The sequence below is a fragment of the Phascolarctos cinereus genome, unplaced genomic scaffold (assembly GCF_003287225.1).
Source record: "Phascolarctos cinereus isolate Bilbo 61053 unplaced genomic scaffold, phaCin_HiC Scaffold_726;HRSCAF=1367, whole genome shotgun sequence".
Classification (NCBI taxonomy): Eukaryota; Metazoa; Chordata; class Mammalia; order Diprotodontia; family Phascolarctidae; genus Phascolarctos; species Phascolarctos cinereus.
This window is the reverse complement of record NW_027556098.1, coordinates 418,628,349-418,645,370: the sequence shown is the minus strand read 5'-3', so window position 1 is coordinate 418,645,370 and position 17,022 is coordinate 418,628,349. Positions and strand designations below refer to the sequence as shown.

The 17,022-nt window shown below is 41.1% G+C and overlaps 2 protein-coding genes and 1 pseudogene across 4 annotated transcripts in view; 1 reads left to right on the top strand and 2 right to left on the bottom strand.

Annotated features, from left to right (window-relative positions):
• LOC110219952 (uncharacterized) overlaps positions 1 to 1,069 on the bottom strand; it is a 33,814-nt gene extending 32,745 nt beyond the window's left edge. Inside the window, 1 exon segment of the mRNA XM_078145966.1 lies at positions 988 to 1,069. Coding sequence (XP_078002092.1) covers positions 988 to 1,024 — 37 coding nt within the window. The 5' untranslated portion in view covers positions 1,025 to 1,069.
• On the bottom strand, positions 1,016 to 10,614 carry LOC144454126 (zinc finger protein 317-like; annotated as a pseudogene). Its single transcript, XR_013482644.1, has 3 exons — positions 9,377 to 10,614; positions 1,950 to 2,076; positions 1,016 to 1,104 (listed from the first exon to the last, which is right to left on the bottom strand). The product of XR_013482644.1 is annotated as a zinc finger protein 317-like (transcript).
• The window catches only part of LOC110220114 (uncharacterized), a 21,689-nt gene continuing 15,281 nt past the window's right edge, over positions 10,615 to 17,022 (top strand). Inside the window, exon 1 of one of the 2 annotated variants that reach the window (XM_021004004.2) lies at positions 10,615 to 11,555. In XM_021004004.2, coding sequence (XP_020859663.1) covers positions 11,477 to 11,555 — 79 coding nt within the window. In that variant the 5' untranslated portion in view covers positions 10,615 to 11,476. The remainder of the gene's footprint in view (positions 11,556 to 17,022) is intronic. The other variant, XM_021004005.2, reaches the window with a different exon arrangement.

Genomic DNA, 17,022 nt, shown 5'->3' with positions numbered 1-17,022 from the left:
TCCTATTGGATGCTCAGTCCCCTGACACACTCAGGTCTTTTTATGCATCAATCGTGAACCAATCCAGACCTGTCTCCCTGAGTCTAAAACTATGTAGTTGATTTGTTGAACTTGCATGCAAGGTTTCAAATGCATCCCAACTAAATTTGATTTTATCAAATGTCATCCATTGTTCTCCTGACATTTTATCTGCTTCTAAAGGACTTGCTGAGATTTCCATCAATGTGAACCAGATATAGAATGGGACAAGCATTACTCCATAGCTATATTTCATTCCTCTAACAAGACTCGAAAGCCTTGAATGCAATGAACATATCTCTCTTGAATCATTCTCAGGGCTTAGGGAATTGTCTTAGCCCTTATGGGAAATAGAACATTAGTCCAATCACTGAACAGCCATGGGGAAATGATTCAAAATACTTATCTCTGAAGCAGCTAGGTAGTGCAGTAGATTGAGTGCTGGGCTTGGAGTCAGAATGACCTGAATTCAAATCTGGCCTCAGACACCCACTACCTGTATGACCCTGGGCAATTCAGCTAACCTCTATTTGCCTCATTTTCCTCAACTGTAAAATGGGGATAATAACAGTACCTGCCTCCCAAGGCCATTGTGAGGATCAAATGAGATAATATTTATAAAGCACTTAGCACAGTGCCTAGAACACAGTAGGTGCTATATAAATGCTTATTCCACTTCCCTTTTCTGGGACAAAGTAAATTCCTAAGAATGTGGAAAGAGAAAGGTCTGTGTCATACCAAGGACCACTTTCTCCAAAAAATGTAGGCAAACATCAGGCAAAGATATCAGGAAAATGACTTTTTTGACAAGGACAGTCTATGAAAAAGCTCAAAGTATACAGCCTTAGCCATTTTCAACTGCCCTCAAGAGCTCTGAGGAGTTCTTTATGTTTCTAAGAGTGCCCTACATTTCCAAATATTGATATCTTGAGATACCAGCCTTGGATCTTCCTGATCTAACTCACTCACCTGAACAGGAGTTTATTGAATCTTCTCCTTCCAGCATCCATGGTGCTTCCCCTTGGTCCAAAGAGATCAAATCTTCTTTGGGAACTGGAAGCCCTGCTCACGGTAAATAGGGAAGGGCTGAGGACAGAGAGAACCTCAGAATTTAGTCCTTTTCAGCTTTCAGGGAAAGGAGGTGAGCTCTAAAGGGCCAGAGGATGTTCCAAGCACCCTTTTGGATGATCTATAGGGTTTTACTGGGAACTATTGGAGGCGGAAGGGAAAAGATTATGGAGCCCATTTGGAATTACAAAACTCATTATTTGCTCATCTCTCTCCAAGAAATATGTAGACATGCTATATATCTCATTATATTCCCTGGAATTTGGGAGGAGTATAAAGGAAGAATGAGGACAAACTTGCCCTGTTAAGCCCAAGAAATAAGGGTTAGTTTAAGTGAGTTGCAAATTTAGGTTTTATATCATGTAAAATATCGTAATGATTAGACAATTCCAAAGGTGAAGGGGCTTCCTCAAGAAGTAGAGATTCCCTTCACAGAAGATTGTCAAGTAAAAGCTGGTTGACTACCTTTCAGGGAGAAATTTTGGTTCACTTGGGAGTTAGACCAGATAACCTATGAGGTCAGTTCCAAGTCTAAGAATATGTAATGATGATTTAATCTTTGACCTGAAGCTCCCTGGAATCTGAAAGAAACAGCTTAAGGAGCAACAGATGAAGCTCTTCGCTTCCTGTTACATAAAATGAAGAATTTTTATACAAGAATAGGGAGCAGGGAGACCCTATCTCCTGGATAAAGGGGAACTAGAAATTTCTGTTCTCTATTAATGGATAAAAGCTTAAAGCATTGTCCACTTGGTGGCTGGGGGTTAGGGGCATGGAATGCTGGTGGAGTAAAAACATTCCCTTCAATGGCAGAATTGAAATAGCTGAGGTAATGGTGGTGTAAAAAGGCAAGTTGATCTTACCCAAGGAAAGCATGTTCCAGGAGTTCTCCAGCATGACATCTTTATATAGCTTCTTCTGTGAAGTATCCAGGAGGCACCACTCCTCCTGGCTAAAGGCCACAACCACATCCTTGAATGTCACCAATTCCTGAAACACCAAAGGCTACAGAATTTAGATCTGGAAGAGTCTTTAGAATTTATCTAGTCTAACCTCCTCAATTTAAAGAGAAGGAAACTGAGGCCTAGAGAACTCAACTTAACTCTGCCAAAGGTCACACTGTTCATGTCAGAGCCAGCACTTAAAATCATAATCTTTTTGGGCTTTTTTTGTTTATTTTTGGTTTTTGGTGAGGCAATCAGGGTTAAGTGACTTGCCCAGCGTCACACAGCTAATAAGCCTCAAGTGTCTAAAGCCAGATTGAACTCAGGTCCTTCTCACTCCAAGATCAGAGCTCTATCCCCTACGCCATCTAGCTGCCCCTAAAATCATAATTCTTTAAGAGCCAAATGGAATGTTGAGAAGGACAGTTTGTTCTGGAAGTCGGAAGATAGTTCAGAGATGTTTTACTGTGAAGTTCTTGACTACATGGAGTCAGCAATCCAGTATCTGTTTATTTGTGATCTATGAAAAACTATGGAGAAGTCAGAGAGACAAGGTAATGTGAAGTTACTTTCTTATCAAAATGGTTCTAAGTGATAAGACATAAAGAAATTTTGCAAAGAAAATTCTACGAAAGGTCTGTGAGCAAAATAAACCCTTAAGGAGGAGGCGAAATGGGAAAAAAAGAAAAAGGAAAATATAACAGAATAGGATGGAGGGAAATGTGACTGTGAATGTGAATAGGATGAACTCACCCATAAAATAGAATTGGATAACAGAATGGATTAGAAACCAGAATCCAACAATATATTGTTTACAAGAAAAACCATTGAAACAGAAAGATACGCAGAGAGTTAAAATAAAGGGCTGGAGTAAAATCTATTACACTTCACCTGAAGTAAAAAACAAAACCAAAAGCAAACAAACCGGGGGAAGTAATTATGATCTCAGAAAAAGCAAAAGCAAACATAGAAATAATTTAAAAAGATAAACAGGGAAACTGTGATTTGCTGAAAGGTATAATAGACAATGAATTAATATAAATGCTAAACATATATGCACAACATGATATAACATCTTCATTCTAAAAAAAATTTAAATTTAAATATACAGTAAAACTATAATGGTATTGGAAATCAATTTGTCCCTCTCAGACCTAAATAAATTATATAAATTATAAAATTATATAAATATACATTTACACATATTACTATATATAAATATTATATAAATTATAAAAGTAAATAAAAATTGACCAAGAAAAATAATTTAAGGACCTGAATAGAATTTTAGAAGTTAAATATGCTAGACCTCTTGATTGTTTGACAATAAGATATCAAAGACAGAGCAAAAGGACCCATAGGTACAGAAATAGCCACAGCTGTCCTCCATCAGTTGGGGAAGGGCTGAATGAGATATAGTCTATGAAATGGAATAGCACTGCACCTGAAGAAATGGGGAATGGGAGATGACTACAGAGAGATGGGAAGACTTGGATGAAGTGAGTAGAGTGAAGTGAGCAGAACCAGGAGACAGCTATACACTATCTATGAGACTGTACAGGAAAAACATTGGGAAAGACTTCAGAATCAGGTCAGACTTTTGGGTCAAGGCATTTGCAGACTAATGTGTGAAGGTGGTTTGCTTGACTGTACACATATGTTACATGAGACAGCTTTGAAAAAAACCAAGCAGGGCAAGAAACTGGATGGGGGTAGTATCAGTGATGCACAAGAAAAAAAAAAAAGAATAGAAAATGTTAACAAACAAGATAAAATCCAAAAAAGAGAAGAAGGAAGTTCAGATGGGGTCAATAACAGGCAGAGTTATATTGCTGCTACTAAACTGAATATAATACATATGTTCAAAGTAATATTCTACAAGTAATATCCATTGAAGATTTCATATACAACCTTCATCTGCTGTTCTTCTATGACTATGGAAATATTCATGTTTGCTAATATTTGTCAGGTGTGTGGACTGACTCCACTGATCTGAGATGGAGTCCTGTGGATACCAGGGGCCATTCCTTATGGCTACAAACTCCCTTGTTGGAATAGGACCAGATCCTGTGCAGGTTGAGCTAGAGACAGAGAAGGATCATTGAAGAGGAGGAATCTTGCCTTTTCCTTTCCAGGTCATAAACTGGCCATCAAGACAAGGACCTGGGGGGCAGAGCCAAGATGGAGGAGCAAAAGCAGTGACTTGCTTGAGCTCTCCCCCAAACTCTTCCAAATACCTGTAAAAATGACTCTAAACAAATTCTAGAGCAGCAGAACCCACAAAAAGACAGAGTGAAACAAATTTCCAGCCCAAGACAACCTGGACGCTTGACAGGAAAGGTCTGTTGCACAGGGCTGGGAGAGGCGCACTGTTTAGCACGGGCCGGGCAGGCAAAGACAGGCCAGAGGAAACCCAGAGTAGGCCTCAGGGGACTAAATCATGGGAAGCCATGGTGGTTTCCAGACTTCTCAACCCATAAACGCCAAAGACGACTTAGAAGGTCAGTGGGAAAGCTCTGTCAGGCCTGGGTGAGAGAGGAGCATGGTCCAGCTGTGGCCCTAACATAGCCCTGTGACAGCAGCCACAGCTGCAGCAGTTGCTTCTCAAGTTCTTAGAACACAGATGGTGTAGGGATTGAGCAGCTGATTAGAGCAGGATTGCAGGGATCTCTTCGCTGGTAGTGAGACAGGATTCTCTTGCTTTGTTCATGCTTAGATCTCTGTTGCAGTCCTAGGTGGCGGTCCTGGGGTGAGAAGGAGCACTGGCCTGGCAGAGCTTGTGGTAGCAGTGCAGAGGGAATCTTCCTGACAGTTACAAGGCACAAAAGAGTGCTTGTGGTCACTCACAGACCAGAGCGCAGGCCAGGAAGGGAGTAAAAACCTCTCCTTAGATCACACCTCCTTGGAAGAAATGAAAATTTACAGGTCCCTAGAAATATCTCTGAAAACAGCTGCACAAAACCCCTGAAGCTTGGGATAGCACATCCTCTACACTGGAAGCAGACCCCTACCTTAACAAAGAGTTAAAAAGTCAAGTAATCGGCTGGGAACATGAACAAACAGTGGGGAAAAAAAACCTCAGACTATAGAATCTTACTTTGGTGACAAAGAAGATCAAAACATACAACCAGAAGAAGACAACAAAGTCAAAGCTCCTACATTCAAAGCCTCCAAGAAAAATATGAATTGGTCTCAGGCCATGGAAGAGCTCAAAAAGGATTCTGAAAAGCAAGTAAGAGAAGCAGAGGAAAAATGGGAAGAGAAATGAGACCAATGTAAGAAAATCACAAAAAACAAGTCAAGAGCTTGCTAAAGGAGACCCAAAAATATACTGAAGAAAATATCTTAAAAAATAGATTAACCCAAATGGCAAGATAAGACCAAAAAGCCAGTGAGGAGAAGAATGCCTTAAAGAACAGAACTGCAATGGAAAAGGAAGTCCAAAAGCTCACTGAAGAAAATAATTCCTTAAAAATTAGAATGCAGCAAATGGAAGCTAACGACTCTGTGAGAAATCAAAAAAATAATAAAACAAAACCAAAAGAATGACAGAAGACAATGTAAAATATCTCATTGGAAAAACAACTGACCTGGAAAATAGATCTAGGAAAGATAATTTTAAAATTATTGGACTACCTGAAAACCATGATCATCTTTCAAGAAATTATCAAAGAAAAGTGCCCTGATATTCTAGAACCAGAGGGTAAAATAGAAATTGAATGAATCCACCAATCACCTCCTAAAAGAGATCCCCAAAGGAAAATTCCTAGGAATATTATCAGAGTTCCCAGGTCGAGGAGAAAATATTACAAGCAGCCAGAAAAAAAAAACACAATTCACGTATTGTAGAAACCCAATCAGGATAACACAAGATTTCCTTGCACAGCTTCTACATTAAAGGATTAGAGGGCTTGGAATATGATATTCTGGAGGTCAAAGGAGCTTGGATTAAAACCAAGAACCACCTACCCAGCCAAATTGAGTATAATCCTTCAGGGGGAAAAATGAATATTCAATGAAATAGAGGATTTTCAAGCATTCTTGATGAAAAGACAAGAGCTGAACAAAAAAATTGATTCTCAAATACAAGATTTCAAGAGAAACATGAAAAGGTAAACAAGAAAGAGAAATCTTAAGGGATTTATTGAAGTTGAACTGCTTACATTACTGCACAGAAAGATGATATTTGTAACTCATGAGACCTTTCTCAGCATTAGGGTAGGAACATATATATGTGTATATATATACACATATATATGTTCCTACCCTAATATGTATGTATATATATGCATATATATGTATATATATATGTGTGTGTGTGTGTGTGTGTGTGTATACATACATATATATATATATATGTATATACACACACACACACACACAGAGGACACAGGGTGAGTTGAATATGAAGGGATGATATCTAAAAAACGAAATTAAGGGGTAAGAGAAGATTGTACTGGGAGGAGAAAGGGAGAGGTAGAATGGAGTAAATTATCTCACATAAAACAGACAAGAGAAGGGACAGCTAGGTGGTGCAGTGCACAGAGCACTGACCCTGGATTCAGGAGGACCTGAGTTCAAATCTGGCCTTAGACACATAACACTTATGAGCTGTGTGACCCTGGGCAAGTCACTTAACACCATTGACCAGCCAAAAATAAATAAATAAATAAATGAATAAATGAATGAATTGAATGAATGAATGAAACAGACAAGAAAAGGCTTTTACAGTAGAGGGGAAATGAGGGAAGGTGAGAGGGAATGAGTGAATCTTATTCTCATTTGGGTATGGAAATCTATCCTATAGGGTAACTACAGGAAAATAGAAGGGGAAGGGAAAAGAGATGGGGGGGGGATGATAGAAGGAAGGGCAGATTGGGGGAGGGGGTAATCAGAAGAAAACACTTTTATGGAGGGATGAGGGTCAAAGGAGAGAATAGAAAAAAATGGGGTGGGCAAGATAGGATGGAGAGAAATATAGCTAGTCTTTCACAACATGACTATTATGGAAAGTTTTGCATGACTACACATGTATAACCTATAGTGAATTGCTTGCCTTCTCAATGAGGGTGGGCAGGGAAGGAGGAAGGGAGAGAATATGGAATTCAAAGATTTAAAAACAAATGTTAAAAATTGTTTTTACATGCAACTTGGAAATAAGATATACAGGCAGAGGGGTATAGAAATCTATCCTGCCTTACAGGAAAATTGAAGGGGAAGGGATAAGAGAAGCAGGGAGTAGGGGGGAGATAGAAGGGAGGACAGATTGGGGGAAAGAGTATTCAGAATGAATGCCATCTTGGGGTGAGGGGAGAGGAGAGATGGAGAGAAAATTTGGAACTCAAAATCTTGTGGAAGTGAGTGTTGAAAACTAAAAAGTTAATTAATTAATTAATTAATTAATTGAAAGGAAAAAAAAGACAAGGACCTTCAAAGAGCAAACTACAAAGGAAGTTGAAAGCACTTCTCTTCTCAGAGGAGTGGCTCAAAGCAAAATAGGAGATGCAGTAGTTGGGCTCAGTCTTGGCAATTAACAAGGTCCCCCTAGGGCTTCTTCCCCTTCCCCCAAATTCTTCCCAAGAAGACCCAAGTAAAAGAAATTATTGTTTTGCTATTATATTAACTACCAATTACTAAATTTGAATGCAGGGTTTTTCTCCTTTATTTCCTCATTTAGGGCTCAGGCTCTGTAGCAGGTCAGTCAGTGTCTGAAGGATATGGCTGATTGATGAGATGACTCCTAACCTTCAGAAACTTATTCCTCAATCTTGGGCCAGATCCCACCCAACCAGGGTAAGAGGGAGTGTGAACAGAATACAGTCTTGGTGAGTTCTTGCCCCAAGAGAACAGCCCTGTCCTTATGCCTCCCCATTAGAATTTAGGGTGACCCAGCTCAGGAAGGAGAAAACCAACCATAGTGGTCTGGGTGGAAATGGATTCCCCTGTCCAGAGTGCTGGAGGTGGCTGAATTCTCAGCAGAAGGAGCTGAATATTTCTAGCCCACCTCCTCATTAAATGTCCACCAATCAGGGTTGATTTCTTCTGTCAGGAGCATTCAGCATCTCCACTGGGTGTCTTTGATTTTCCAAGAGAAATCACTGACCACCAGCTTATTAGCTAGCATGATTAATAAATTGATTGTTAATTGCCCAGAAACTTTGTCTCTCCGGTTTTTTAGTCATCACAGAAGAACACAAAACCAGGCACAAGGGGAGGAGGGGATTGGAAAGAGGCAAATTTAAGTTTGATTGGAAGAAAAATTTCCTTCAAACACAGCTGTCCAAGATCCAAATGAGCTGCCACAGGACAAGGAGGGCTCCCCTCCTTGGATATCTTTTAGGACTGCTGGAGTGCCTGACACCTTTCAGATGCTGTGATTTGAAACTCAATCCAACTTAATAGGGGATGAATAAATGTTTGCTGACCCAATGAGATCAGAGAGGGGGAAAGTACCCACACATGCCCAAATATCCGTAACAGCTCTTTTGGCTGTATCAAAAACTGGAAACCACGTCAGATCCCATCGAAAGGTGAATAGGGGAAGGAAAAGAGGAGAGAGAAGATAATAAACATTTATATAGCATGGATTGTATGCCAGGCACTGTGCTAAGCACTTTATAAATATTACATAATTTGATCCCTCAAAACAACCTGGGAAGTAGGTTCTACTATTATCCCCATTTTTATAGTAAGAAAATTGAGGCAAACAAAGGTTAAGTGACTTGCCCAGAGTCACACAGCTAGAATGTAGATGAGCCTTCCTGACTCCAGGCCCAGCATTCTATCCACTGGGCCACCTACCTGCCCTAATAGCTGAATAAAATATGCTCAGTGAATGAAATGGAATATTATTGTACCCTAAAAAGAAAATAGGAATAGGAGAGATTCAGAGAGACCTAGAAAACCTTGCATGAATTGAGGCAGAGTGAAGTGAGCAGAACCAAGAGGACAATTCCCACAGTGATTGCAACAGCTGGGACTTCAGCACTCTGGTCAGAGCATGTCCAGACAAGACTAATGTGTGAAGTTGTGTTTGACTGCAATTAATTTCTAGGAGAGAGCTTTAAAAAGTGGAGGAAGACAAAAAATTTCTCTAGAGTGCTAGAGATGCAAAAAAAAAAAAAGGAATAAAATACAGAGAAGAAATTAAATACAAGTTTAGAAGGGGCAATGACAGGCATGGCAATGTTGTTAGTACTGTATTAAATTTAATATATTTTAAAAGAAATAATTTCTACATAATAGTGATTGATTGATTCAGATACAAACTTCTTTTGCTGTTCTATGTCAGTGGAAATGTTCACGGTTGCAGATGTTTGTCAAATCTGTGGACGGATTACACTTACCTGGGATGGCTTGCTCCAGGACACTGGGGCTATTCCCTCTTGTTCCATGCTCCACTCTTGGGCCAGGTCTGAATACTCAGCAGGATGAGCTGCGGAAGGAGAATGATCCTTGAGAGGAAGGGGTTCTTTCTTTTGCCCTGCAAGAAAGGAGGTTGGCCATCCCCACAAACACCTATGGAGGGGAAGGTCTTAAGTTGGGTGAGAGCCCTGGTCCTGCCTTCCTCAGGAGAGACACTCAAGCCAGAAGATAAGAGTACAGTTATGGTCAGGTTTGGCAACTAAGAAATTCTGAAAATAAACAATACTCTACATTTTGTTCTCCTTTCCACCCCAAATTCCCCGCTTGAAGACCCTAGTGGCAGAAGGGGCTTTGGTGTCCCTGTTGAGCTAATTCCAGACAGTTTCTTGAGTTCTTCTGAATCAGACCTCTCCCTGCACTCCCTCCTCCATCCTTCACCTCCGTACAGTGTCTAGACACCTGACTGCTTGAGCTAGCAGGGATCGAGGCTACTTGCTGGACAGGCAGAATGGATATTGTCCAGGGGAAGTCTGGAGCTGACAGATAGAATCCCTAAAGGGATAAGACAACCTGAGGGTGGGGGAGCTCAGGGTCCTGGGTCTGGGGAGAGAGGGAGCCTCAGGAGAGCCCAGAATTAGAAGAGGGTCCAAGATCAGTGAGAAGCTAGAAGAGAATCTCTGAATTCTGGTCCCGCAGTTGAGAACTGGGAAAGAATCGAAGACAGGGAAGGGCCAGGGACCCGGGTAAGGCAGGGTTTGAGGAGCAAGACCCCCTCCTCCAGCCTTGTAACAGAGCTGAGGGGGTAGATCTTGAATCCTGGAATCCTGAAATCCCGGAATCCGGAGGAAAGCGAGGGTGCCCAGGGCCCTGGGGCCTGGCTGGGGTCTGGCGTCGGGGGTGGAAAAGGGGAGGGGTCTCTTTTTCTGATTCCCATATATATCAAGTACCCCGGGATGGGCATGAGCGGAGCCCCAAGCCCACCTCCACTCCCCTGGAGGGGTGTCGGCTCGAACAATAGGGCTTCCGAGACCTTCCCCTGCTCGGACCAGACCGCACTAGAACGCACCACTGCGAGTCTGTCTCCCTAGCCTGGGGTGCACTGCCCCCTGCCACCGCCGCTGGTCCGGACTGCCGCCGCCGCTGCTGCAGCTGCTGCCGCTTTCCTGGCCGCCACGGCCTCCTCGTGAGCAGGGGGAGGACCCTCCTGGGCGGAGAAGACGCGGTGACGTCACTGGCGTAAGGCTCAGCAGGGGTCGGGGTGGGCCCCGAGAGCAGTGGCAAGAAGGCTGCCCGGGGTTTCGGGCTGGGGGCGGAGGCGGAGGCGGCCGCCGCGCTCTGGCACCGGAGCCTTCGGAGGGTGTGCGGAGCCTCGCCGCCCAGGTGAGAGCAAGAAGCCCCGAGATCGGTCCCGGGCTTGTCCGCGGGTACCCAAAGCGCCCTGACCAGGCTGGCCTGGGCCGGGACTGAAGGTCCAGGACTCCTGACTGTCCCTGAGCAGTGTCTAGACCGCACGCTGCAGCCCCGCACTTCGAGACCCCAGCACAAAGACGGGGAGGGGCCGGGTCATGTTCACTCGGTGCCCACAGCTCCACCGCAGAGGATGCTGCCAACTGACTAGCGCACCCCTCGAGAGCCACGCCCGCCTCGGGACTTGGGTTTGGACTCCCCAAAAGAAGGGGGTGGCGCGACCACTCCCACTCCGTGCATGATGTGAGATGCGCCCAACTCGCCCCAACTTATACAACTTCCGAAGACCTGTGACCGAAACCAGGGGTGTGACGATCCAGGCCCTTAGAGGAAGAGGCAGTTCTGTTGAGAAACTTTGGCATTCTAGGGACTCCAGTTAGCGACTGATGGAAAGCTAACCTTTACCAAGTCGTTGAGAGGTTGGACAACTTGTGTGGTTACAAAATAGCTCCAGAGAATGGAGGGACCCTTTCAGCACTAGGCACTTTGATCACCTGTTGTCCATAGGAGAGTTAGACTTTTGTAATGTGCAGCTACCGAAAAACAATGGACATTGACTTACTTAAGTAAAGTCTGAGAAAAAGAGACCATTCCCCAGTCGTACTGACCCGGAGATGGGCACTGAAAGTGATGCCTCCAGCGAAACAGAGTGTGTATATCATTACAGGGGTCAAATAGGGAGTTCTTTCCTAGGTAAGTTATGTTGGAATTTAATGAAAACTGGGGCATCGAATTCAGTTATGTTGGATTCTTCCTTGTCTAGCCTATTCCATTGATCTAATTTTCTTTGTTTTTAACCAATAGAAAATAGTTTCAATGATGGCTACTTTATAATAAAGTTTAGGGTCCAGAAGTGCCATCCCACCTTCATTCCTACCATTTTTTCATTAGTTCCCTTGAAATCCTAGACTTTTTGTTCTTCACTATTTTGTCTTTTGTTTAGCTCTGTAAAGTATTCTTGTATTAGTTTCACTGGTATAACACTAAATTTCTACATTAACTCTCAGTCAAATTTTTATCTTTATTATAATTGCTCTGACCCAGCTATGATCACTAAGTTATTCCCCAGCTCAGATATTGTTTTTCTGGGTTTTTTTTTCAGAAATATTTTGTAATTTTATCTATAAAAATACTGAGTGTATGCAGGTGGATATTTTAGGCATTTTGTGGTTCTGAAATCTCTGAGAGTTGCACATTTTCCTTTTATCTTTCTCTTAGATTCTGGGTGAGGAACAGTCTGGGCTCTTACCTGTTGTAGCACGAACCTTGCTGGGTTGTTGCGAAATCTGTTGACATAATGTCTCATCATTCAATTGTGAGCTCCTAGAGGGTAGGGATTGTCTTTGGCCTCTTTTTGTGTCCCAACTGCTTAGCACAGTGCCTGGCCTCTTGTAAGTGCCTGACTGATGATCTGTGTAAAGTTCTTTGCAAATCTTCAAGTGCAGTACAAATGCTATTTCTATATTTTTTCAATTCAGTTAATTTTTTCTTTATGAATTTATATGCTATACCATTTGGTACATGTAAGTTTAATCTAGATGTTAGAGTTTTTTGTCTTGTTTATTTCTATAGAAATTGTGAGAGCTCATGTGTTTCCTTTATCTGGTAGCATAATTGCCACTCCTGCTTTGGGGGATTCACCTAGATGCACAGTCAGTTTTGTACCAGTCTCTCATTTTTATTCTATGTATGACTATGTATGACTTTGATTTTTAGATGTGTTTCTACTAAGAATTTTTTTTTGGTTTTTTCATCCACTAATCCATTTACATTGAAAGTTATGAAGATTTGGCTTTTATTTTCATCCATTTGTCTCTCCAGCATTACTTATCCATGTTGGGGAAATGTCCAGATCAATCATCCTTAATACCCTGGACTTTGCCAATGCCCAGGACTAGGTACATTTCCCCACCTCAACCTACTTTTGCGGTTCCTTTTATATGTTATCTTCATCCATTAGCATGTTAAGTATCTTCAGAACACAGACTATATTTTTGTTTGTTTTTGTATCCCCAATGTTTATCAAGGTTCCTGGCACAAAATAAATGCTTGTTAAAAAAAAATGCTTGTTGACCTGTTGCCTTAACTTTTTTTTTTCTCTTTTGGAGAGGTTCCTCCGTTCTATCTTTAGGAACACTAATTTGCTCAAATTACTTTTAAGCAATGCTGTTCTCCCAATGCCACTTCCCTCCCCCTTCATCATGAATGTTAATCCTTTCTCTAGTTTGAGATTGTTTTTTACCAAGATTATTGATTTCCTTTTATTTATTTCATTATCTCTGTTTCCCCACTTTTTTCTATTCTTCTTCCTCAGTTAAAGGGTTTGTTTAAAACCCTCCCCTTCTCCGATCCTCATCCGTTCCTTTTCTCAGTCTTTTTATATGGGCCTTTTTCTAAGAATTTTGCTTAATTATCATCTTAATCTCTCCCTTCCAGTCCATCCTGAACTTTTATTCTCTGATTCATGTTCTTCTAGGTCCTTATCTGTTCCTTCCTTAATCTCTTTCTGTTCCTCCTGGGCTAAAGCTTCTTAACTAGGAAATATGAGCTCCCTCTTCAAAGGAGTTTCTGTGTTAATTGTCTTTACAGATCTTGCCTCATCTTCCCTTCTCACGGTTGTACCATACTCCTGCAAGTATCAGTTCATGAGGGCAGTAATGGTGACAAAAGTAGTGCCCATTAGTAGAAATTACCTTGTGTCTCCAGTCACGTTATCTTATTCTAACCCTTGCCCTTCCCATGATATTTCTCTTTCCCATGACTCTCCTTTCTCTACTTCTGGGTGCTTACTTGCCATTTCCCTCCTTTTGATGGAGGATGATATCCAAGGAGACAACACTGTCCCTCTAGTGTACCAACTCCCCTCAAATTAAACCCATCATAAGGTCCCTGTCTTCCAGTAAAGACATCCACTTCATCTCCAAGGAGAGTTCTTCAGTGGCATGCCTCCCCCATTGTGCTGAGGCCTCTCTTTCATTCTTCCAGTATCAATCTCTCCCTTCTGTCTCCTTTCCTATTTCCTACAGGCACTCTTCGTGATGAGCTGTCAATCAATGTCATATGTGGTCTAGAAGTTATCAATCTTTTGCTCTTCACCCATGGACTGATTCTCTTCTCTCTTGGTTTGTGCATTCTCCCACCCTGTACTTTTGCACCACAAAATGTATTGATTCACAGGGTGAAGGGATTGAAATGTTTAGATAATGGTTCTTCTGTTCTGCACCTTCCTCCAAATTCTCTTCTCTCATTTCTTTAAATTCTACTTTCTTGTCAAATTTTTGTTTCTCTTAATAAACATGTTTAATTTTTTTAACCCAGGTAAGATTTTTCTCTTTCTTTATAAAAAAAATAATAACATAGACATTGGGTAATTTATTTCGTTACTTATTTTTTCTTTCCCTGGAAATTGAACCTATCTCTCATTTCTTTTGTGGGGAGTATTTGCAGTTATTTTACATTATTCTTTTCACTCCTGTTTTAATACCTCAAATTCCTTGCCTTTGTTTAATATCCATATTTTTTCCATTGATGATTGAGCTCAGGTATGCAGGATATCTCATTTTAGGTTGTATCTGGAGCCTTATCATTTTGGGGGAAATAATATTACATTTCCTTCTGTGGTTTATATGGTATGCAGACTAGTATTGTAATATTTGAATTTCCTTTAATTATTTTGAAATTCTTTCTTCAGGCTATTTAGAGAATTTGTTGTTTGTCATTGGAATTGTTAAATTTAGCTACTAATTTACCTTGGAATTTGAAGCAGAAAATTTTTTTTCCTGTAGTGACCTGCAGATTCTTGCATACTCAGAAATCCTGGGGTTTTTATGTTATGGGATTCTGGCTTTTTTTTACTCATCAGATTCTTCTGGGGACACCTACAGTCTTTAAATCATCTTTGTACATCCTGTACTTGAGGTCAATGGTCTTTCAAAAGACCCTAGGGTTGGGTTGTTTGGGTTTTTTTTAATATTGCCTTTTGCTTCTCTTCTGTGTGATTTTCTTCAACTTTAATCTCTCTCTCTTTTTTATTTCAATTCTCTTATCTTCTCTTTCAGGTGTTTGTAGAAACACCATCATTGATTTGGTTGTTTCTAATGTGTTCACTGACTGCTTTATTTCAATTTTAATCTCTATGTATACCGACATTTGTTTATACTTAACTTCTCATAGATTTCACTTCTCTCTTGAACCATTGATGCTGTTCTATTGTGTCAACCATTTTCCAAAGATTTGGTCCAAAGAAACAAATAGAATCAGTTTCCTCCTTAACCAAAGGTTTGTTCAAGAACAAACAGAATGGGGTTCACCTTACCAAAGGTTCAAACAAGGAACAGTCAGGCTGTACATGTGCTATAATATGCTTATTTATCCTCATTAAGCCAGAGAATCATGTGGGATGGAGTCAGAAAATAATTCTGAACTCAGAGGTAAACAAGCTGAAGGAGACTCTTTATATACTTAGAGCAATTCCAACTCAGGATGCCTGTGTCAGCCCAAAATTATAATCTCCATATGTGTTTAACCATAGTGTGAGAAAGGAATTTCTTAATGGAATAGGTTATAAATACAATAAGATAAGGAAATGTCAAGGTGTCCATTGAAATTATAGATCCAGGATGTCTGTGTTTCTTTTATCATTAACATGACATAATATAATATAAGAAAATGTAAGAAAAGTCCCATTACTCAAGATAGTGTCCAGTTCAAGGTGCCTTTTCCTTGGCAGTCATAAATAAACTGGGCAGCTTCATCTGGCCTTGTAGTTGCTGACACAGGAAGGGGCATTTTGGGTTCACTCAGAGAGCAAAGGAAAGCATGTCTGTTATGCCAGAGCATGCAAAGCATTATGGTAGGTTAAGCTCAGAGTGGGCCAAAATGTCTTTCTCCTGATTGGCCAATCCAGGTTTTAGGCCTTTCTCAGGTGATGGGGGGCCCAAAATGGTTTGCAGTTGGTATACAGTCTCTTGGGACTCCATAAGTTTTGTTTTAATCAGGCATCAGTTGACTTCTCCTGATAGCTCAGGTACCCAAGTAGAACATCCTGTACATGAAAGGAACTGTTCAATATCAATATTTCTGGGTTTTTTCCTTTAATTTTTTCTTGTTTTTGTTAATCGATTTTTAGAATTAAATTTGGGAGAATATTCTACCCTTGTGTGATTGATGATTGGGGAGGGATTTTAGTGAAATTGGAGGCATGAGGAGCATCATTCCTAAGTAACACTGCAGGTGAGATCCTCTGAAGATCTTAGTGCAATGACTGTTTTGTTTTGTTTTGTTTTGTTTTGACTAGAGCAATATTAGAAATTTCGATTTACTGACGAATTTTACTGATACAGATGATGGAGGAACAATAGTCTTTCCCTAGTTTCTTTCTGTCTCTTCTACCTCTCTCTCCTCTTTCCTCTTTTTCTCCTTCCCTTTTCTGTCTTCTCTTTCCCACTCCCTTTCTTTTTTCCCCTCCTTTCTTTCTCCTCCTTCCCTCTCCCTTTTTTCTCCTGCTCTCCCTTCTTCTCTCCCTTCTCCCTTCTTTCTTTCTCTCCTTCCCTCCCTCATCTCTCTCCTTCACTCTCTTCTCTCATTTCTCTTTCTCTCTCTTCTCCTTTCTTCCTTCTCTCTCTTTTTTCTCTCTCCCACTCTCTCTCCTTTGTCTCTTCTTCCCCTCTCTCTCCTTCCTTTCTTATTCCTCTCTTCTCTCCCTTTCTCTCTCCTCTCTTCTCCTTTCTTTCTTCTGTCTCTCCCTCCCCCCTCCCTTCTCTCTCTTTTTTCTCCCTCCCACTCTCTCTCCTCTGTCTCTTCTTCCCCTCTCTCTCTCCTCTCTCTGTCCTTTCTCTCTCCTCCTTCCTGCTCCCTTTTTTCTCCCCTGTTCCCTTCTCTCTTCTTTCTTTCTTTCTTTCTTTCTTTCTTTCTTTCTTTCTTTCTTTCTTTCTTTCTTTCTTTCTTCCTTCCTTCTCCCTCCCTTCTTCTTCCTGTCTTCTCTCCCTTTCTGTCTCCTCCATTCTTCCTTCCTTCTTTCTTTCTTTCTTTCTTTCTTTCTTTCTTTCTTTCTTTCTTTCTTTCTTTCTTCTTTCTTTCTTTCTTTCTTTCTCTATTTCCCTTCCTTTTCTCCCTTCCTTCTTCTTCCTCTCTTCCCTCCCTTCTCTCTCTCCTTCACTCT